At 41.2% G+C, this 22,282-nt stretch overlaps 2 protein-coding genes across 12 annotated transcripts in view; one reads left to right on the top strand and one right to left on the bottom strand.

The window, feature by feature from the left end:
- The window catches only part of LOC126934205 (cytochrome c oxidase subunit 7A-related protein, mitochondrial), a 723,522-nt gene that overhangs the window by 400,213 nt on the left and 301,027 nt on the right, over nt 1–22,282 (bottom strand). The gene's annotated exons all lie outside the window — the stretch shown is intronic.
- MTA3 (metastasis associated 1 family member 3) overlaps nt 1–22,282 on the top strand; it is a 255,898-nt gene that overhangs the window by 230,049 nt on the left and 3,567 nt on the right. For 6 of the 9 annotated variants that reach the window (XM_050754795.1, XM_050754789.1, XM_050754797.1 and 3 more), the window contains one exon: nt 12,353–22,281. The exons of the other annotated variants lie outside the window; for them this stretch is intronic. In XM_050754795.1, the coding sequence (XP_050610752.1) occupies nt 12,353–12,417 (65 nt within the window). In that variant the 3' untranslated portion in view covers nt 12,418–22,281. Of the gene's footprint in view, nt 1–12,352; nt 22,282 lie in introns of those variants that run through there. 9 annotated transcript variants of the gene reach the window in all.

The raw sequence follows: 22,282 nt of genomic DNA, 5'->3' as shown, positions 1-22,282 counted from the left end.
ACTCCATTGTGTATATGTACCACAGTTTCTTTATCAATTTGTCTGTTGATGGACACTTAGGTTGCTTCCAAATCTTGGCTACTGTGAATAGTACTTCTGTAAACACGGGAGTGCAGATATCTCTTCCATATGCTGATTTCTTTTCTTTTGGTATATAACAGCAGGATTGCTGGATCATATGGTAGTTCTATTTTTAGTTTTTTGAGGATCCTCTAAACTGTTCTCATAGTAGTTGTACTAATTTACATTCCCACCAACAATGTATGAGGGTTCCTACCAACAGTGTATAAGGGTTCACTTTTCTCCACATCTTTGCCAGCATTCGTTATTGCGTGTCTTTTGGATAAGAGCTATTTTAACTGGGGCTAAATGATATCTCATTGTAGTTTTGATTTGCATTTCTTTGATGATCGGTGATGTTGAACACCTTTGCAAATGTCTATTTGCCATTTGTATGTCTTCTTTTGAGAAATATCTTTTTACATCTTTTGCCCATTTTTAATCAGATTATTTGATTGTTTTCCTATTGAGTTGTTTGAGCTCCTTGTATATTCTAGTTATTAATCCCTTGTCAGATGGATAGCAGATATTTTCTACCATTCCGTGCATTGTGTCTTCACTATGTTGACTGTTTCCTTTGTTGTGCAAAAGCTTTTTAACTTGATATGATCTCATTTGTCTATTTTTGCTTTGGTTGCCTGTGCCTGTGGATATTACTCAATACATATTTGCCCAGAACAATGTCCTAGAAAGTTTCCCCAGTGTTTTCTTTTATTAGTTTCACAGTTTGAGGTCTTAGATTGAAGTACATAATTTATTTTGATTTGATTTTTGTATATGGCAAGAAAGAGGAGTCTAGTTTTATTCTTCTACATATGGCTATCCAATTTTCCCAGTGCCATTTATTGAAGAGACTATGTTTTCTCCAATGTATGTTCTTGGCACCATTGTTTTAAATGAGTTTAAAATGAGTTTCTACTGTAGATGTATAGATTTGTTTCTGGGTTCTCTATTCTGTTCCATTGGTCTGTGTGTCTGTTTTTATGCCAGTACCATGCTGTTTTGGTTACCATAGCTCTGTAGTATAATTTGAAGTCAGATAAAGTGATTTTTCCAGTTTTGTTCTTTTTGTTCAGGATGGCTTTGGCTATACTGGGTCCTTTGTGATTCCATATACATTTTCGGACTGTTGTTTCTATTTTTGCCAAGAACATCATTGGTATTTTGATAGGCGTTGCATTGAATCCGTAGATTGTTTTGAGTTAGTATTTTCGTTTTAACAATATCAATTCTTCCAATCCATGAATATGGGATATCTTTGCATTTTTTGGTGCCCTCTTCAATTTCTTGCATCAGTGTTTTATAGTTTTCATTGTAGAGATCTTTCACTTCTTTTTCAGATAGTTTACTGTTGTCATATAGAAATACTACTGATTTTTGTATGTTGATTTTGTATCCTGCAACTTTACTCAATTTGTCTGTTCTAGTAGCTTTCTTGTGGAGTCTTTAGGTTTTTCCAAATATAAGATCATATCATCTGCAAACAAGGATAATTTGACTCCTTATTTTCCAATTTGGATGACTTTATTTTTTTTCTTGTTTTATTGCTGTAGCTAGGACTTCCAGTACTATGTTAAATAACAGTGGTGGAAGGGGGCATCCTTGTCTTGTTTTAAATCTTAGAGGAAAGGTTTCAGTTTTTCCCTGTTCAGTATGACACTAGCTATGGATCTGTTATATATGGCTTTTATTGTGTTGAAGTATGTTCCTTGTATTCCTGGTTTTTTGAGGATTTTTATCATGAAGGGATGTTGAATTTTATCAAATGCTTTCCAGCCTCAATTAAAATAATCATATGGTTTTTGTCTTTCAGTTGATGTGATATGTTACACTGATTGATTTGTGATTGATTTGCATGCTTGCATTCCTGGGATAAATCCCACTTCGTCATGATGGATAAACTTGTTAAATGTATTGTTGAATTCAATTTGCTAGTATTTTGTTGAGACTTTTTGCATCAGTGTTCATCAGGACATTGACTTGTAGCTTTTTTTGATATGTCTTTTTCTGGTTTTGCTATCAGGGTAGTACTGGCCTTGCAGAATGAATTTGGAAATATTACTTTCTCCTTTATTTTGTGGAGTAGTTTCAGTGGGATAGGGTTTAGTTCTTCTTTAAATGTTTTATAAAATTTAGCAGTGAAGCCATAGGGTCCTGGCCTTTTTTTCTTTGCTGGGAGACTTTTTATTATGGCCTTGATCTCATTACTTGTTATTGGTCTGTTCAGGTTTTGGATTTCTTGATGATTCAGTCTTGGTAGGTTGTATGTGTCTAGAAATGTGTCCATTTCTCCAATTTGTTGGCATTTAATTGCTTATGATAGTCTCTAATGATCCTCTGAATTTCTGTGGTATCAGCTGTAATGTCTCCTTTTTCATCTCTGATTTTATTTGTGTCTTCTCTCTTTTTCTCTTAGTCTGGCTAAAAGTTTATTGATTTTATTTATAATTTCAAAAAATCACCTTTTTGTTCAATTGACCTTTTGTATTGTTTCGTTCATTTTGATTTAACTTATTTCTGCTCTGATCTTTATTATTTCCTTTCTTCTACTAATTTTGGGTTTAGTTTGCTCTTGCTTTCCTAGTTCTTTAAGATGCACTGGTTAGGTTATATGAAGTGTTTCTACTTTTTTGATGTAGGCTTGTATTAGTCTGTTTTCACACTACTGATAAAGACATATCCGAGACTGGGAAGAAAAAGAGGTTTAATTGGACTTACAGTTCCATATGGCTGGGGACATCTCAGAATCATGGCAGGAGGCCAAAGGCACTTCTTACATGGTGGCAGCAAGAGAAAATGAGGAAGAAGCAAAAGCAGAAACCCCTAATAAACCCATCAGATCTTATGAGACTTATTCACTATCATGAGAATAGCACAGGAAAGACTGGCCCCCATGATTCAATTACCTCTCTCTGGGTCACTCCCACAACACGTGGGAATTCTGGGAGATACAATTCAAGTTGAGATTTGGGTGGGGACACAGCCAAACCATATCAAGGCTCTTTTTGCTATAAACTTTCCTCTTAGTTTACCTTTGCTATATCCCATAGGTTTTGGTATGTTGTATTTCCATTATCATTTGTTTTGAGAAATTTTAAAATTCCCTTCTTAATGTTTTCATTGACCCACTGGTCATTCAGGAGCATATTGTGTTTTTGCTTGTTTGTTTTTGTTATTATTGTTGTTTTGTAGAGACAGGGTCTCACTATGTTGCCCAGGCTGCTCTTGAACTCCTGGGCTGAAGCAATCCTCCTGACTCAGGTTTTCCAAAGTACTGGGACTACAGGTATGAGTCACTGCACCTGGCCCAGGAGCATATTGTTTAATTTCCATGTGTTTGTATAGTTTCCAAAATTCCTGTCATTACTGAGTTCTACTTTTATTTTATTGTGATCAGAGAAGATACTTGATATAATTTTATTTTATATAAATTTTTAAAGATTGTTTTTGTGGCCTAACATATGGTCTGTCCTATGATCCATGTGCTAAGGATAAGAATATGTATCCTTTAGCCTTTGGATGAAATGTTCTGTAAATATTTATTAGGTTTGTTTGGTCTACAGTGCAGATTAAGTCCTAGGTTTCTTTACTGACTTTCTGTCTGGATGATGTGTTCATTGCTGAAAGTGAGGTGTTGAAGTCTCCAGCTATTATTGTTTTGTGGTCTCTCTCTCTCTCTCTCTCTCTGTAGTGCAAATAATATTTGCTGTATATATCTGGGTGCTCCAGTGCTTGGTGCCTATATATTTATAATTGTTATTCCCTCTTACTGAATTGACCCGTTTATCATTATAAAAATGATCTTCTTTGTCTCTTTTTATAATTTTTGTCTTTAAATCTATTTTGTCTGATGTAGGTATAGCTACTCCTGCTCTTTTTTGGTGTCCATTTACATGGAATATATATATTTTTCCATCCCTTTACTTTGATTCTTTGTGTGTCTTTATAGGTAAAGTGTGTTTCTTGTAGGCAACAGATCATGGGACCTTGTTTTTATTTTTATTTTTATTTTTTTGTTATTGTTGTTTTTAATCCAACCACTCTGTGTCTTTTGGTTGGAGAGTTTAATCCATTTACATTCAGTGTTATTGTTGATAAGCAGTGACTTAATCCTGCCATTTTGTTATTTGTTTTCTGGTTATTTTGTGGTCTTCTCTTCCTTCTTCCTTCCTGTCTTCCTTTTAGTGAAGGTGATTTTCTCTGGTGTTATATTTTAATTTCCTGCTTTTTATTTTTTGTGTATCTGTTGTATGTTTTTTTTTCCTCTGGTGTTATATTTTAATTTTCTGCTTTTTATTTTTTGTGTATCTGTTGTATGTTTTTTGATTTCTGGTTACCATAAGGCTTGCAAAAAATATCTTATAACCTGTTATTTTAAACTGATGCCAACTTGACACTGATTGTATAAACAAACAAACAATTAGGCAAAGAGAAAACTAATGGAAACTCTCTGCACTTTAACTTCATCCCCTGCTTTTTAACTTTTTGTTGTTTCTATTTATATCTTATACTGCCTGTCTCTTGAAAAGTTGTTGTAGTTATTGTTTTTGATAGCTTCATATTTTAGTCTTTCTAGTCAAGATATGAGTAGTTTACAGACAATTACACTGTTACAATATTGTATGTTTTTCTGTGTGCTTACTATTACCAGTAAGCTTTGTACCTTCAGATCATTTCTTATTGCTCATTAATGTCTTTTTTTTTTTTTTTTTTTTTTTTTTTTTTTTTGAGACGGAGTCTCGCTCTGTTGCCCAGGCTGGAGTGCAGTGGCCGGATCTCAGCTCACTGCAAGCTCCGCCTCCCGGGTTTGCGCCATTCTCCTGCCTCAGCCTCCCGAGTAGCTGGGACTACAGGCGCCTGCCACCTCGCCCGGCTAGTTTTTTGTATTTTTTTTTAGTAGAGACAGGGTTTCACCATGTTAGCCAGGATGGTCTCGATCTCCTGACCTCGTGATCCGCCCGTCTCGGCCTCCCAAAGTGCTGGGATTACAGGCTTGAGCCACCGCGCCCGGCCATTAATGTCTTTTTCTTTCAGATTGAAGAACTCCCTTTAGTGTTTCTTGTAGGACAGGTCTAGTGTTGATGAAATTCTTTAGCTTTTGTTTGTCTGGGAAAAATATTTATTTCTCCTTCATGCTTGAAGGATATTTTTGCTGGATATACTCTTCTAAAATAAAAGTTTTTTTTTTCTTTTAGCACTTTAAACATATTGTGACACTTTCTTCTGGCCTGTAAGGTTTACACTAAGAAGTCTGCTGCCAGATATATTGGATCTCCTTTGTATGATATTTGTTCCTTTTCTCTTGCTACTTTTAGCATCTTTTTAAAATCCTTGACCTTTGGAGTTTGATTATTAAATGTCTTGAGGTAGTCTTCTTTGGGTTAAATGTGCTTGATGTCCTATAACCTCCTTGTACTTAAATATTAATATCTTTCTCTAGGTTTGAGAAGTTTTCTGTTATCCCTTTGAATAATCTTTCTACTTCAGTCTGTCCCTCTACTTCCTCTTTAAGAACAATAACTTCTAGATTTGCCCCTTTGAGGCTATTTTCTAGATCTTTTAAGTGTGCTTCATTGCTTTTTATTCTTTTTTCTCTTGTCTCCTCTGACTGTGTATTTCAAATAGCCTGTCTTCAAGCTCACTAATTCTTTCTTCTGCTTGATCAATTCATTAAGAGACTCAGATGTATTCTTCAGTATGTCAATTGCATTTTTCGCTCCAGAATTTCTGCTTGATTCTTTTTAATTATTTCAATCTCTTTCTTAATTTTACCTGATGGGATTCTTTTAAATTATTTCAACATCTTTCTTAATTTTATTCTATTATTGAATTCTGTTGTGCCTCCTCAAAACAGCTATTTTGAATTCTCTGTCTGAAAGGACACATATCTCTGTCTCTCTGGGATTGGTCACTGGTGTCTTAGTTTGTTTGTTTGGTGAGGTCACGTTTTCATGGGTGGTCTTGATGTTTGTGGATATACTTCAGTGTCTGGGCATTGAAGAGTTAGGTATTTGTTGTAGTCTTCACAGTTTGGGCTTGTTTGTCCCCATCCTTCTTGAGAAGGCTTTCCAACTATTAGAAGGGATTTGGGTGTTGCGATCTAAGTCTTTGGTCATTGCAGCCACACCTGCATTAGGGGGCACCTCCAGCCCAGTGATGCTGTGTCTCTTGCCTTGGTTGTCTTGGGTAAGATCTGGGAGAATTCCCTGGATTACTAAGTGGAGACTCTTCTTTTACTTTCACTCAAACAAATGGACACTCTGTCTCTGTGCTGAGCTGCCTGGAGCTGGAGAAAGGATGATGACACAAGCACCCCTGTGGCCCCTATCACTGGGACTGCTCTGTGTCAGACCTAAAGCCAATACAGCACTGGGGCTCACCCAAGGCCTATGGTGATCACTGCCTGGCTACCACCTGTGTTCACTCAAGGCCCAAGGACTCTCCAATCAGCAGGTGGCAAATCCAGCCAGACGTCTTCCCTTCAGGGCAGTGAGTTCACTGTGGCCCCAAGTAGGTCCAGAGATGCCAACTGGGAGCCAGGGCCTGGAGTCAGGAACCTTAGGAATCTAAGGTTAGAATACCTGGTATTCTACCCCAGTGGGCCAAGCTGATACCCAAGTTGTAAAACAAAGTCTTCTTATTCCTCTCTCTTCTTTCCTCAAGCAGAAAGAGTCTCTCCTCATAGCCATCCAGCTGGGAATGTGCTGGGTCACATCTGAAGCCAGCATGTCTCTGAGTCTCATCCAAGCACACAGCAAGTACTGCCTGGATACCACTGCTGATTATTCAGGGCCCAAGGGCTTTTTAGTCAGCAGCTGGTGAATCCTGCCAGGACTAGGTCCTTCTCTTCAAGGCAGTGGGTTTTCTTCCTGCTTGGAGTGTGTTTTCAAATGTCATCTGGGAGATAGGGCCTAGAATGGGGGCCTCACGGCTGTGTCTGGTGCCCCATACTACTGTGGCTGAGCCGGTATCCAAGTTGCAAGAGAAAGTCCTCTTCACTCTATCCTTTTCTCTCCTAAGCAGGAGGAAGGAGTCTCTGCAAGAGCTGCGAGCTGTGCTGCCTGAGGTTGGGGGAAGTGTGGTGCAAGCATTCCCTTAACAGCCCTGCCTGGTATCTCACTAGATGGTATGCTCCCCAAGTCCACTGGCTCCAAAACCAGCACAGCACCAGGATTTGCCCAGGAATTGCAGTCCCTGTGGCCTAGACTGCCTTTCAAGTTTATTTAGGAACCCAGAGCACTGTAACCTACAGTGGAAGGGCTTGCCAGAACTCAGGTTCCGACTGCTGGGATGAGCTATTCCCCTCTGGCTAGGTCTGGCCTAAATGCTCCTTCTGTGGGCACCAGCTGAGTTCTGCCTCGTATTGCTTTCCAGTGTGTCAGGGCAGCACTGAGTTCCAATGCAAAGCTTCACAATCACTGTGTTCTCCCTCCCTCTTCCCTTCCCTCTTCAGTGCCTGTTTTCTTAATATGATGTTAAAATCAGGTACTGTGATCACTTACCTGATTTTTGGCTCTTATGAAGGTGCGTTTTTGTGTAGTTCTTCAATTTGGTGTTCCTTCAGCAGGGACAATTGCTGAAGGCTTCTGTTTGATCATCTTGTTCTACCTCCCTCTTTTCATGTACTTTATATCACTTGATTTTCCAAACACTTTATGAGGTAAATGTTACAACCTACATTTTAGGAGTGGAAAAAGTAGAAGCTCAAGAAGGTTAAAGAAATTGCCCAAAGTCACATTGCTAGAAAGTAGCAGAGATGGGATCTAAACTCCAAATGTAGTGTTTTTTCCACTAGATGAATACAGGCCCAGATTTGTATATCGAGTACAGCATTTACAGGCATACCTCAGAGATACTGTGAGTTCAGTTCAAGACCACTGCAATAAAGCTAATATCACAATAAAGCAAGTCACATGTGCATATAAAGTTATGTTGGCTGGGTGTGATGGCACATATCTCTAATACCAACACTTTGGGAGGCCAAGATGGCAGATTGCTTAAGCCCAGGAGTTTGAGATCAGCCTGGGCAACATGCTGAAACCTTTTCCCTACAAAAAATACAAAAATTAGCCAATCATGGTGGCATGTGCCCGTAGTCCCAGCTACTCGGGAGGCTGAGGTGGGAGGGTCGATTGAGACTGGGAGGTCAGAGCTGCAGTGAGCCAAGATCACACCACTGTACCTAAGCCTGGGCAACAGAGTGAGACCTTGTCTCAAAACAAACAAACAAACAAACAATGGTTGTATTTACACTGTACTATAGTCTACTAAGTCTGCAATAGCATTATGTATAAAATAACAATGTATATACCTTAATTTAAAAAATACTTTGTTGCTAAAAAAAAAAAAGCTAATGATCATCTGAGCCTTCGTGAGTCGTAATCTTTTTGCTGCTGGGAGGTCTTGCCTCAATGTCGATCGCCACTGTTGATCAGGATGGTGGTTGCTGAAGCTTAGGGTGGCTGTGACAATTTCTTAAAATAAGACCACATTGACAGTTGCCACATCAAATGGACTCTTCCTTTCACGAAAGATTTCTTTGTGGCATGTGATGCTCTTTGATAGTATTTTACCCACAATAGAACTTCTTTCAAAATTAGAGTCAATTCTCTCAAACTCTGCTACTGCTTTACCAACTAAGTTTATGTAATATTCTAAATCCTTTATTTTCATCTCAACAATGTTCACAGCATGTTCACCAGGAGTAGTTTCCATCTCAAGAAACAACTTTCATTGTTCATCCCTAAGAAGCAACTACTCATCTGTTCAAGTTTGATCATGAGATTGTAGCAATTCAGCCACATCTTCAGGTGCCACTTCTCATTCTAATTCTCCTGCTATGTCCACCATATCTGCAGTTACATCCTCCACTGAAGTCCTGAACCTTTCAAAGTTATCCATGAGGGTTGGAATCAATTTCTTCTAAACTCCTGTTAGTATTGATATTTTGGCCTCCTCCCATGAATTTCTGATGTTCTAATGGCATGTATAAAGGCGAGTCCTTTCTAGCAGGTTTTCAGTTGACTTTGCCCAGATCCATCAGAGGAATCACTATGGCAGGCATAGCCTTACAAAAGGTATTTCCTAAATAAGACTTGAAAGTTAAACTTACTCCTTGGCTGGGTGTGGTGGCTTACACCTGTAGTCCCAGCACTTTGGGAGGCCAAGACAGGTGGATTGCTTGAGTCCAGGAGTTCAAGACCAGCTGGGACAACATAGGGAAACCCTGTCTCTACAAAAAATACAAAAATTTGCCAGTCATGGTAGCACATGGGCTGTAATGCCAGCTACTCGGGAGGCTGAGGTGGGAAGATCACTTGAGCCCAGGAGATCGAGGCTACAGTGAGCCATGTCACTGCACTCCAGCCTGGATGACAAAGCAGGACTCTATCTTGAATGAATGGATGAAGGAATGAATCCATTCATTCATCCATCTGTTCATCCATCCCAGAATGGATGATAGATGTTGTGCTAGCAGACATGAAAACAACATTCATCTCCTTGTACATCTCCATCAGAGCTCTTGGGTGACCAGGTGCCTTGTTAATGAGCAGCCATATTTTGATTTTTTTTTCCTAAGCAGTAGGTCTCAACAGCAAGGTTAAAATATTCAGTAAACCATGCTGTAAACAGAGGTGCTATCATTTAGGCTTTGTTGTTCTATTTATAAAGCATAGGCAGAATAGATTAAGCATAATTCTTAAGGGCTCTATGATTTTTGGAATAGTAAATGAGCACTGGCTTCAGCTTATAAAGTCATCAACTGCATTAGCCTCTAACGAGAGAGTCAGTAGTTCCTTTGAAGCTTTGAAGGCATTGGCTTCTCCTCTCTAGCTATGAAAGTCCTAGATGGCATATTCAGTATAAGGCTGTTTTGTCTACATTGAAAATCTGTTGTTTAGCGTAGCTGCCTTCATCAGTGATCTTAGCTAGATCTGGATAACTTGCTGCAGCTTCTACATCAGCACTTGCTGCTTTACTTGCACTTTTATGTTTATGGTGATGGCTTTTTTCCTTAAACCCCATGTACCAACCTCTGCTAGCTTCAAACTTTTTTTCTCCAGCTTCCTCACCTCTCTCAGTCTTCATAGAATTGAAGAGAGTTAGGGTCCTGCTCTGGATTAGGCTTTGGGTTAAGGGAATGTTGTTCCTTCTGTTGTTCTTCTATTCAGGCCACTTTCTCCTTATCAGCAGTAAGATTGTTTCACTTTGGTATCATTAATGTGTTCACTGGAGTAGCACTCTTAATTTCCTTCAAGAACTTTTCCAGGTTGCGTTCACTACTTGGTTAACTGTTTGGTGCAAGAGGCCTGGCTTGCAACCTCTCTTGGCTTTCAATACGCCTTCCTCATGAAGGCTCATCATTTCTGGCTTTTGATTTAAATTGAGAGATGTGTGACCCTTCTTTTCGCTTGAACACTTACAAGCCATTGTAGGGTTATTTATTGGCCTAATTTCAATATTGTCGTGTCTCAGAGAATAGAGATGCTCAAGCAGAGGGAAAAAGACAGGGAAAGGACAGTCGCTGGAGCAGTCAGAGGACACACAGCATTTACTTTTTTATTTTAAAAAAGTTTTTTCAGAGCTCCCCTCAAGAAAGCACACACACATTTATTGATTAAGTTTACTATCTTATATGGGCGTGGCTTGTGGCCCAAAACAATTACAATAGTGACATCAAAGATCACTGATTACAGATCAACATAACAGATATAATAAAGAAAAAGCTTGAAGTATTGTAAGAATTACCAAAATGTGACACAGAGACATTAAGTAAGCATGTGCTGCTGGAAAAATGGTATCAGTAGACTTGTTCAATGCAGAGTTGCCACAAAGCTTCAATTTTTAAAAAAGCACAGAATCTGTAAAGTTCAATAAAGCAAAGCTTAATAAAACTACATATTCCTGTACATAGGAGATGTTCATATTTTCTTTATATAGGAAATGGGTATATGTTTGTGAATGTATAGAGAAATACAGTGGGGTATTTTTCTTTGCTCAGACCATAAAGCCATCACTTTCTTTCTTTTTTTTTGATATGGAGACTCGCCCTGTTTCCCAGGCTGGAGTGCAGTGGTGCGTTCTCAGCTCACTGCAACCTTTGCCTCCGGTTTCAAGCGATTCTCCTGCCTCAGCCTCCAGAGTAGCTGGGATTACAGGCATCCGTCACCACACCCAGCTAATTTTTGTATTTTTAGTAGAGATGGCCTTTCACCATGTTGGCCAGGTGTGTCTCAAATTCCTGACCTTAGGTGATCTGCCCGCCTGAGCCTCCCAAAGTGCTAGGATTACAGGCATGAGTCACCGTGCCTGGCTGAAGCCATCACTTTTTAATAAAACCCCTTCACCGTCATTTTCTGCCTGTGTAAAGCTCGTCTGCTGATATACCAAATATGAAAGTTGGGGGGTATAGGAACTATATTTTTCTGGAAGTTGGGGCATAGGGGCTGTATTATTAATGTTAGAGAGAGAAGGGAAAAAAAGAAAGAAGAGAAAATTCACAGAATCACCTAAAGGTGAAATGTATTTAAATCAAATTATATCCTCTTCCCAGCATAGTCTCTGACTCATAGTAGGTATTCATCAAGTGTTAAGATTCTATCTCTGCCTTAAAGAATAGCTTCTATTAAAGTTTTATTTAGAAAATTTCTAAGATATCAACCATTTTTATAGTCCTGAGAGCTGTATATAAATAATGTTTCAGTACCTTCCTTATAACGATATTTATTTCTTACCTAAAAGTATGATTTTCAAAATATGACTTACGGATTTGCTTGAAGGTAGATGGTTATATTCCAATGGATATTTGTACATTAGAGGGCCCCAGTATCTATAAAGGAGAACTGCCCTTGGATTAAGTTATTTTGAGGAGCATTAAAGGCAGGAATTTAGGTTTATAGGAAAGACTCACTTAGCTCCCTGTGGGCTCCTCTATCAGAGACCCTATAGCAGAGGAGATAGAACATCCTGACCTTGAGACAGTAGAATCTTATTCAGAGTGAAGGCTGAATCAGAAAGAATCCTGGAGAGAAGAAAGGCGGATGGCTGTACAGGCCTCTCATCCTCTCCTGACCCTTAAGAAGATGCCCTTGGTTCTTCCCACAGTGACAGCTACTTGAGCTTTGTTCAGTCTGCAGATCTTCCATTCCAATGCACAGGGACAAGGCGACTGCCTGCTATCTCAGTCTTTATCAGATGGGGACCTTGAGAAAGACTTCTTCTGAAGTGATAGAGACCATCGGTTGGAGGTGTTCTTAACCTTTTTCCAAGATGACATAGATTTTGTTTCCAGGGGTACTGAAGCAGGACTCAGCATGTCAGCAACAGGCTCAGAAGAGAGGTGAGTTTTCAGTGTGACAGAGTCAAGGCATCTGAGCCAAGGAAAGTGATGAATTGTACAATAAAGCCCTTCTGAATTTGCTGTCCTCTGGCTTATTTCCCCTAGGGCACGTGAGTACACTGTAGATCTGTTTATATTTCTTATTTATTTTCTGCATTGAGTATACAATTTTTGAGACTTCCATGAAGAGGGTATCTAATGTAGATGCCTCTGTAAGTACAATATTATGATCTGGAGTGTGAAGATTGTCCTTCTGACGACTTGAGTCTGAAATCAGTGATTCAACAATTCTAACTGTTGGCATCCCAACCCTGGGAAATGGGTGGTGGTGAGAGCCATTGTACCAGTGAGTGAGCTCTGGGAATGCATCTGCTGTCTTCACAAATTCCAATAAAAATAGACTGCCAGGGACAGCTGATGGCACTCTTAGGCATGCTTAGGCCCAGGCTGCCTTCTGTCAAAAACTCATGCCATTTCAAAAGACTGCAGTTTTTAAAAAATCTTTTAAAACATTGTCTCTGGAAGAACTCAAGTGTCCCTAGACTAATCTCTGCTCTCCTTGTCTCAAAGGGTAGTGTCATAACCTGGTTAAATATATTTTTAAAACCTTTAAGATTCAAAAAAATATTTCATAAAGGACGATTATGCCCCCAGGGTTACTGAATGGGAAGCAATATAGCGGAGTACCTTATGTATTGAGAGGGTTTTGGGACTACTGAAACATTGTCTGAGGGCAGCAGACGATCTCTCCACCTCTGAAGCCATGAGGAAGACAGATCCAATTGCATTAGGCATAAGTAGTCAACAACTTGGTGTTTTAGAATATTCTAGAAGGATGCCAAATTAGCCACCCCTGGGACCATTCCTGGGTTTACTAATATCACAGCTTCTCCCAGAGAGTACTTCTATCATGTCTCTGAGGGAAGCACTAGTGTGTGACTCCCTAAGAGGCTTAGACTTGAGACCCTCTCAGCAGTATGGAGGTCCTAGAAGAGTGACAGCAGTCCATGGTTCACTGCCTCCTCAATAATTGTCTCTGTTTACCTGCAGGTAAACTAACTAACCTGACCCTCTGTTCCCCTTCCCCCATTCTCAGTGACCCATAGAAGGTGACCTCTGAGAAGGAAAGTGTAGCTCTGACTTGAGAGCTAGGTCTCACATGTTTTGGGAGGAGGAGTAGAGGTTTGCGAAAAGAAAGGGAAGGAGACAGCAGAGGGAGGGGATTAGGTATCTGAGAAGAGGACTTGACTTAGAAGAGGTTTGACTCATCCATCAAAAGATCGGGCACAACTGTCTGAGAAAGCCATTGGGATATCAGTACGGTAATGTCTCTTGACACCCTAGGGAAGTAAAGAACAATCCCAGAAACCGATTGATTTAGGCATCCCCCTGAGCAATCTGTTCAGGTCCTCTTGAAGAAGTGAGGAGAAGCCTTGTGAATCTGCAGAGCCCCCAGGGCAATGGAAATGGAAGAATTTGTCACAGTCTAGTTGATTTGGAAACCTCCACTGGGTTCATTTAAAGCTTCTCAGCCCTGCTCACTGTTATTTTATTTCACTGTTTTCTCTTTTCCCTTTCAAATGACTGAGCACTCTTTAAGCTCAGAAAACATCTGAGTTATAATCTATGCATTTTTCCTCTATCAGCCAGATATTTATTTTTATCAGCAACTATTTACATATAAGTGAATATGAAAAGTGATGACATATAAATGAGTATGAAAAGTGATTAATGTGAAACCAAGGTGCAGACTTGAAGGTAACTTTGTTAGATGGAGATTCCCAAAGAAGAGACCTAAGAAGACCCTTTCTGTAATGTACTGATTCCAGCTTAACTGAGTGAGCCCCTCTAGGACAGCCAGTGAGCAAGACCAAGAGGAAGTGTTTGGGAAAATAGGGCTGACCACATTTAAGTCATCTGGTACTGAACATTCAGCAGGAAGAAAAGGGTAGGATATTTTTTGGACCTCCTGGACTGGCCCTCTGATTTTCTTATTGTTTCTCTCTAGCCTATCATCTCTCTCTTTTTATTCTACTTTCTAGGAGACTTTCTCAACCTTTTTTAAAAATAGTTTTTAAAATTTATTTTTACAGAGATGGGGGTAGGGGATCTCGCTGTGTTGCCCAAGCTGGTCTCGATTTCCCAGACTTAAGCCATTCTCCTGCCTTGGCCTCCCAAAGTACTGGGATTACAGACGTGAGCCACTGCACCCAGCTGAGACTTTCTTAACTTTATATGCCAACCAGATGTATCTGTTTATCCCTTTAGTTTGTCAACTTCTGCTTCAGGTATTGAAAAATTCTGTTATTGGGTATATTTATATTTAGGATTTTTATGTCCTTTTGAAATGGTCCTCTTTATCTCTGTTAATACTCCTTGTCTTGAAATCTTTGTCTGATTTTAATATGGTGACACCAGTTTTCTCTATTTTTCTGTGGCTTTTAGGTTTTTTAACAAACTTTTTTCTGGTTTTATTAAACTTGAAATAGAATGATTCTTACAGCATCTCTAAAGCCAGCAGATGTTGTTAGAGCACAGATTTTAAAAATCCTATTAAGGGGAAAAACACTCAGAGCAGTTGCTTATTTTCTGTCCTCTCACTGAACAACAATTGACACAGAAGACTTCTGTGACCAAATGTGTGGGGATTTTCCCCCACACACCAAGCAAGCAATCAGTTTTGCAGCAGACATAAGCTAGGTGTCCTCCAATTCAATTCTGACACTGTCTACCTGGAGAGTGTCAGAACCTATAGACTGAGGGCTCCCCCAGTTCCATAAGACTGCCACCTGACTTCCAGTGCCGGTCACAAGCCCCAGGCTGTTTTTCCTGTGATTCTGACCGGCTGGCTACAGATCAGGAATTCTACAACCCCCTCCTTGGGTTCAATTAATGTGCTAGAGTAGATCCTAGAACAGGAGAAATATGTTTACCCATCTATTATGAAGGATATTATGACAAATACAGATGCAGAGATGCATAGGGCAAGGCATGTGAGAAGAGGTATGCACCTTCCATGCCCTCTCCAGGCACACCACCCTCCCAGAATCTCCACACATTCAGCTCTCCAGCAGCTCTCCAAACTCTGCCCACTTGGGCCTTCATTGGGTAGACACGATTAACAACCATGTAGAAATGCGATTGGACAAAAATGGTATGATCTAATACAAATGGACTGAGGGGGGACACGCAGCAAGTCTTGTCTGTTCAGGTTCTTCTTTTTTTTTTTTGAGATGGAGTCTCACTCTCTCACCTAGGCTGGAGTGCAGTGGCATGATCTCAGGTGACTGCAACCTCTGTCTCCCGGGTTCAAGCGATTCTCCTGTCAGCCTCCCGTGTAGCTAGGACCACAGGTGTGTGCCATCATGCCCAGCTAATTTTTGTATTTTTAGTAGAGACGGGATCTCACCGTGTTGGCCAGGCTGGTCTGAAACTCCTGACCTCAGGTGATCTGCCTGCGTCAGCCTCCCAAAGGGCTGGGATTACAGGCATGAGCCACTGCACCTGGCCTTCTATTCAAATTCTTCTTGACCTCTCTGTATAGCATTCCTTCCTCTGGGGGGCAGGATCCCTTCTGAAATGAGGGTCTTTTGGCCAACATAAGACAATGTAGGTCAGAGCTCCAAGACAGAAAGGCACGGGGGTGGGGGTGTGGAAGACTAGCATATGTTTTTGGTTTCTAAGGTCTGCCTTGGGGAGAAAAAGGAGCAGATGAAAGGGGGGCAGGAGGAGGTCAGGGAGAGAGATTCTGCTTTCTGAGGCCTGCTCTTGAAGCTCTGAGGGGCCCCAACAGTCTAACAAGCACAAGGGAAATTCCTGACTGATAACTCCCATAGTGCTTGTTACACTGTTGGGGCACTTAAAGCCTCAAGAGCAGGCCTCAGAAAACAGAATCTCTCTCTTTGACCAACATGTAACCAGTTATTATGTAACTCCCACAGAGCTTGTTTATATCCTACCTACAAAGCCATTTTTCATTACCATTTTAATAGCTTTATTAAGATATCATTGTCATTTGGTAAACTGTATATTATTAAAATAAACAATAAGTTTTGAAACGTATACAGCAGGAAACCATCACCACAATCAAAATAATAAACTTAATCATCACCCTCAACAGTTTTCTTGCACCCCATTATAATTCTCCCACCTGCCCTCCCCATCTCCCCCACCTCACCCCCAGGTGACCACTGATGTGTTTTTTGCCACTATAGGTTCATTTACATTTTCTAGAATTAGGTTTTGTTTTGTTGAGACGGAGTTTCCCTCTGTCGCCAGGCTGGAGTGAAGTGGCGCGATCTCAGCTCACTGCAAACTCTGCCTCCCAGGTTCAAGCAATTCCCCAGCCTCGGCCTCTCAAGCATCTGGAACTACAGGCATGTGCCACCACACCCAGTTAATTTTTTTTTTTTTTTTTTGTATTTTAGTAGAGACAAGGTTTCACCGTATTGACCAGGATGGTCTCCATCTCCTGACCTCGTGATCTACCTGCCTTGGTCTCCCAAAGTGCTGGGATTACAGGCGTGAGCCACCGTGCCTGGCCTGTTTTCTAGAATTATATATAAATGCAGTCATACAGTGTGTACTCTGTCATTTTGGATGATTTTTAGAGTTCTGTCATCAAGTTGACTGATTACTTCTTCTACAGTATCAAAGCTGCTATTAGTCCCATCCAACACATTTTTCATTTTAGATTTTGTATTTTTCAGTTTTCAGATTTCCATTTAGTTATTTTATACTTCTAAAATTCCCTACCTTGTCACCTGTTATGCCTGTCTTTTTCTATAGATTCTTTAGCATATTTATAGTAAATATTTTAAGTCCATAGCTACGAATTCTAACATCTGAATTATCCATTAATCTAGGGACTGTTTTTTCTTTTGATTATGGGTTGCATTTTCTTGTTTCTCATGTCTAATCTGTTTTTTTTTTTAATTGAGACAGAGTTTCGTTCTTGTTGCCCAGGCTGGAGTGCAATAGCGCAATCTCAGCTCACTGCAGCCTCTGCCTCCGAGGTTCAAGCGATTTTCCAGCCTTGCCTCCTGAGTAGCTGGGATTACAGGCATGTGCCACCATGCCCGGCTAATTTTGTGTTTTTAGTAGAGATGGGGGTCTCACCATGTTGGCCAGGCTGGTCTCGAACTCTTGACCTCAGGTAATCCACCCACCTCGGCCTCCCAAAGTGCTGGGATTACAGGCATGAGCCACTGCACTTGGCTATGTCCAATCATTTTTAAATGCATACTGGGTCAGTGTGAATGATGAGTTATAAAGACTCAGGATTCTGTTATTTTCCTTTGCAGAGTGGTAAATTTTGTTGTAGAAAGGACTTACATTGGAGGTTTGGTTTAAAGCTTTATTAAGCCTCACCTATTTCAATTTTGTCCTTATTCCCATGGAATTTCAGTGGAACGACCAAGTTGTTTACCAGGCCCCTTTAACTTCACAGAATTTGAACTCCAAATTCTGTCTTCACAGCACTGGACAGCTCCTGAAGTCACTGCTCGGCTCTTTGAGCCTTCCAGCTGATGTTTTCCATTGGACTCCTGGGAATCTCACCCTGCACTTGCATAGTTCAGAAATAAGCAAGTAATGTGAGGGGAGTTTGTATGTAGATTTGAGGGCTCCCCCTTCTGTGTCTCCTTCCTCTGTAAGATCTCTTCCCTCGGTTTCCAGCTGTATTGGCTGCTTGAAACTCTGACTTCTGGTTCCTCAGCCCAGTAGACTGTAGCTTTCTGCCTGAAATATATTCATCTCGTACTGCACGAACATGCTCACAGGCAAAGACACTTAAGAGTGGCTTTCACCTTGTCTCACTTTTTCTTACCTTGTCTCACTTTTTTCTAGGTTCAGAGCCCCTCCAATTTTTACCTGATTTTGGTTGCTCTCTAGTACTTTCAAACAGTTGTTCTTTTTTTAAAAATTTATTGTATTGTATTTTTGAGACAGAGTCTCGCGCTGTCACCCGTGCTGGAGTGCAGTGGCATGATCTCGGCTCACTGCAACCTCCGCCTCCTGGGTTCAAACAATTCTCCTGCCTCAGCCTCCCAAGTAGCTAGAATTTTGGGTGGCCATCACCATGCCTGGCTGATTTTTGTACTTTTAGTAGAGACGGGGTTTCGTCGTGTTAGCCAGGCTGGTCTTGAACTCCTGACCTCAAGTGATCCTCCCACCTCAACCTCCCAAAGTGCTGGGATTACAGGCATGAGTCACCACACCTGGCCTCAAACAGTTGTTCCTTATATTTTGTCCAGAGTTTAACACTGTTACTGGCTGGAGGATTAGGCAAATTAGCCTACCATGATAGGAAGCAGAACTCCTCAATCCTTCTATGTGCTTCCCCCTCCTGTTTCTCTCAGTTAAGAAAAAATAACATACTATTTATGTTTCATAGACACATATCTTTCACAGATCTTTTCTTCTCTGAGGATATTAATGATAGTGGCTTATTTTTATTTTATTTATTTATTTATTAATTTTGAGATAGAGTCTCACTCTGTCACCAGGCTGGAGTGCAGTGGCACAATCTTGGCTCACTGCAACCTCCGCCTCCTGGGTTCAAGTGATTCCCCGGCCTCAGCCTCCTGAGTAGCTGGGATTACAGGCACGTGCCACCACACCTAGCTAATTTTTGTATTTTTAGTAGAGATGAGGTTTCACTATGTTGGCCAGGCTGGTCTTGATTTCTTGACCTCGTGGTCTGCCTGCCTTGGCCTCCCAAAGTGCTGGGATTACAGGCGTGAGCCACCGCGCCCGGCTGTGTTTTTTGTTTTTTAAGTTTTCTTCTCTATTTCTTCTCTCTGTTTCTTCCAATTTGTATTCTTCTGTTGATTATTTGTTATTTGGTCTCCAACACTTGTGTTAGAGGGTTTTTTTTTTTTTTTTTTCTTTTCCCCTGGTGACCTTTGTTGTCAAATAATGTTTAAAAGTAGGAGACTAAAAATCAGAGTGAAACCTCTGTGCCTGTTCTTGGCAGAACCTGTAGTGCAGTTCACTGTAGGGTGATCAGGTTGGCCTGGTGTTTGGACCATAAATGTCAGTTTCTTTACGTATTTTATCATGGGCTTGTCAGATTCCCCAGAGGAGTTTCTTCCTATCTGTTCCCCAGAGGATAAAGGTTTGTCACCTGCATTCTGAGAGCTTCATGGGAAGAAGGCTGGAGGCTCACCATTCAGTGGATATAGGTTCACTTGATCTCTCTATGTTAGAGTTGTAGCCTTGTCCTTAGCTGTGCATGGTACCTAGTGCCCCCTAGGCCTGAAACTTGTTTTTGCCCTCTTCAGAGAATAAATGTCCCTACTGGTGGGACATAGCCAGTTGCCTGGTGGTGTGGAGTCGGGAGAGCTTCTTGCGATCCAGCTGCTTCTCAAAGAGCCTTTAACTCCTCTTCCTTGCTTCAGTCCCCTCCCCCACTTCCAGAGGTACCCGGTATCATTTCATGAGCCCTTTGGGGTTCTCTGGACAAATTGGGTCCTCAGCCTTCCACACTGAAACTTCAAGTCTGTCTGTCTTGAGTGCATAGTCTGTTTTCACTCATTTATCTGCTTTCTAGCCTCTAAAATTCTGATGATGGTTTCTTCTCTGATTTTCAGAAGGGAAGGAAACTAACTCAGAAGGCAGCAACTAGCTGGCTAGGCTGTTTTCATTGGACTGGTTGATTCAAGTGCAGAATCTCCAAGTCCATGGACTTCAAGTACTTCTGAGTAGTCAAACCATTAGGGAAAATTTTGCAAAAAAAAAAACCCCAAAAAACCAAATAAGTGCCTGTCAGTCAGGGTGAGTACATACCACAGTGGCAAATATAGGTTAACACATTTGAGAATAAATAAACAAAAAGAGAAATGATTTGGGCTACATCATGGTCTAGGAAGGAGACTGAGAATTGATACAGACCTTTCCTGGGGCTCTCTGCCTGTGCTACTGTGCTGAGTCTCTGTATCTGGCTCTTGTTCCTGCTTCAAGGAAATGCAGAGGATCTGGGGAAGCTCTGAGCAGAGGAGAGTGAAGTGATAACCTTATAAGGGCAGGTGGTGAGTACTGGGATTCTTCAGCCTAGAATACAGAGAGGTGGCCTGTCTCAACTGAAAACACAGCCAGGGTGGAGAAGGCAGATTGGAGCCTGGGCACCAGAACCTGAGACGCTAGGAGAAGAGGGTTGTCTCTGAAACTGCAGCAGGCAAGATTGGCACAAATAAAAGCACAATTTTCCATGGCGGGCTAGAAACTTGGGAAACTATTAAAAGCAGCTCTTTTGATAGGTGATTTAATTCCATAAGGGTTTAGACAGATGAATGACAGAGCTCCTGCTCCACTAAATACAAAAAGAGAGAGTAGCTCCTAGGAGACGCTGACACATACATAACCTTCCATTTAGACACTGAGGAGGTCAGGATGCTCTTACTGGGCTGTTAGCAGAACACTAGGCTGGATGGAGAATGAGCAGCTTGGTGTAGTAGGAAAAACTTGACCCATATTAAGATATAAAGTCAAACCTTGACTCCTCAGCTTACTTACTATGACCTTGAGCAAGTTCTTAACGTCTCTGACACTCCCAAGATTCTGCTGAAGGTTAAATAAGACAGTTACATAACCTACAGTGTGTTCAATAAAGCAAGGTTAGCCTGATTCCTAAACTGAATTTATCTGGGCCTTTATTTAACACATATTTGCTGAGCTCATATCAAATACCAAGTTGGGTACGTATATCTTCCCTATCCTAGAAAAGCTCATGAAGTGAAAGCACAGCTCTGCTCCATCCTGCAGCCCTTCCTCGGCATGCCCTGAGGCTGTGACGGTGAGCATTGCTGGGTCATTTCCTGGCTGCAGGGTGGTGTGCCTGGGGCAGAGAATATCTGAGCATCTTACCTCTTCTCAGCAAACAACCCCTCCTAGCCACTTTCCTAATAACTAAGTAAAAGCTTTCACAACTTTCTGAGTAATACAACACGGTGGTGATGTGGTTTGCAGGCCACTTCTGCTTTTTCATTTACTTGTTTCTACTGTAGTCTCCAGATGGTCAGAGTTGAAGGTTTTCGGGGAAGTGGAGGGGGTGGGAGTGAGGGGCATAGGAATAGTTCCTGACACTGTGGGAGAGTGAGGTTCACTCCCCTCCTACAAGAAATGTGTTCATAGCCTCTGGGTGCCCACATCATTATGATTAATTATGATGAGCTCAGATGAGATCGTGCCTCCTCCCAGCCAACTCTGTTCCCCATTCCTTAGTATCCGTCAGGGAAGTTCCATGAGTCTCTTCTCTTGCCTGGTGTACTGTAGCACCTTTCCAGTGACCACTAAACCCGCCTATTCAAAACCCAGCTTTTAAGATCTTTCCATCCTTCAGTATCAATTATATATTTTATTGGCTTTAATTAAACTTTCCCTTTGATCCAGCGTTAAACTACGTTGTGAGCCTTTTTTTTTTTTTTTTTTCCAGACAGGGTCTTGCTCTGTCACCTGGGCTGGAGTGCAGTGGTGCGATCACAGCTCACTGCAGCCTTGGCTTTGTGAGCTCAAGCATTCCTCCCACCTCAGCCTCTGGAGTAGCTGGGACTACTGGTCAGTAGCTGACCTCCTGAGTAGCTGGCATGCACCACCACACCCAGCTAATTTTTTATTTTTATTTTTGTAGAGACAGAGTGTTGCTATGTTGTCCAGACTGTCTTGAACTTCTGGCCTCAAGCCATCCACCGGCCTCGGCCTCCCAAAGTGCTGGGATTATGGGTGTGAGCCACCACACCTGGCCTAGTCATGAGATTTTCTTTGACCTACTGCTGAACCTCCTTTCCCTGAAGGTTGTGATGTTGGGAGGGCTGAGTCCATCCTCCCTTTCATCTTGCCTCCACCATCAGGACTTGTTTAACCTTCACCCTGTTTCTTCCCTTT

This window comes from Macaca thibetana, chromosome 13 (genome assembly GCF_024542745.1).
Source record: "Macaca thibetana thibetana isolate TM-01 chromosome 13, ASM2454274v1, whole genome shotgun sequence".
NCBI classification, from domain to species: Eukaryota; Metazoa; Chordata; class Mammalia; order Primates; family Cercopithecidae; genus Macaca; species Macaca thibetana.
This window is presented reverse-complemented; position numbering and strand designations above follow the sequence as displayed.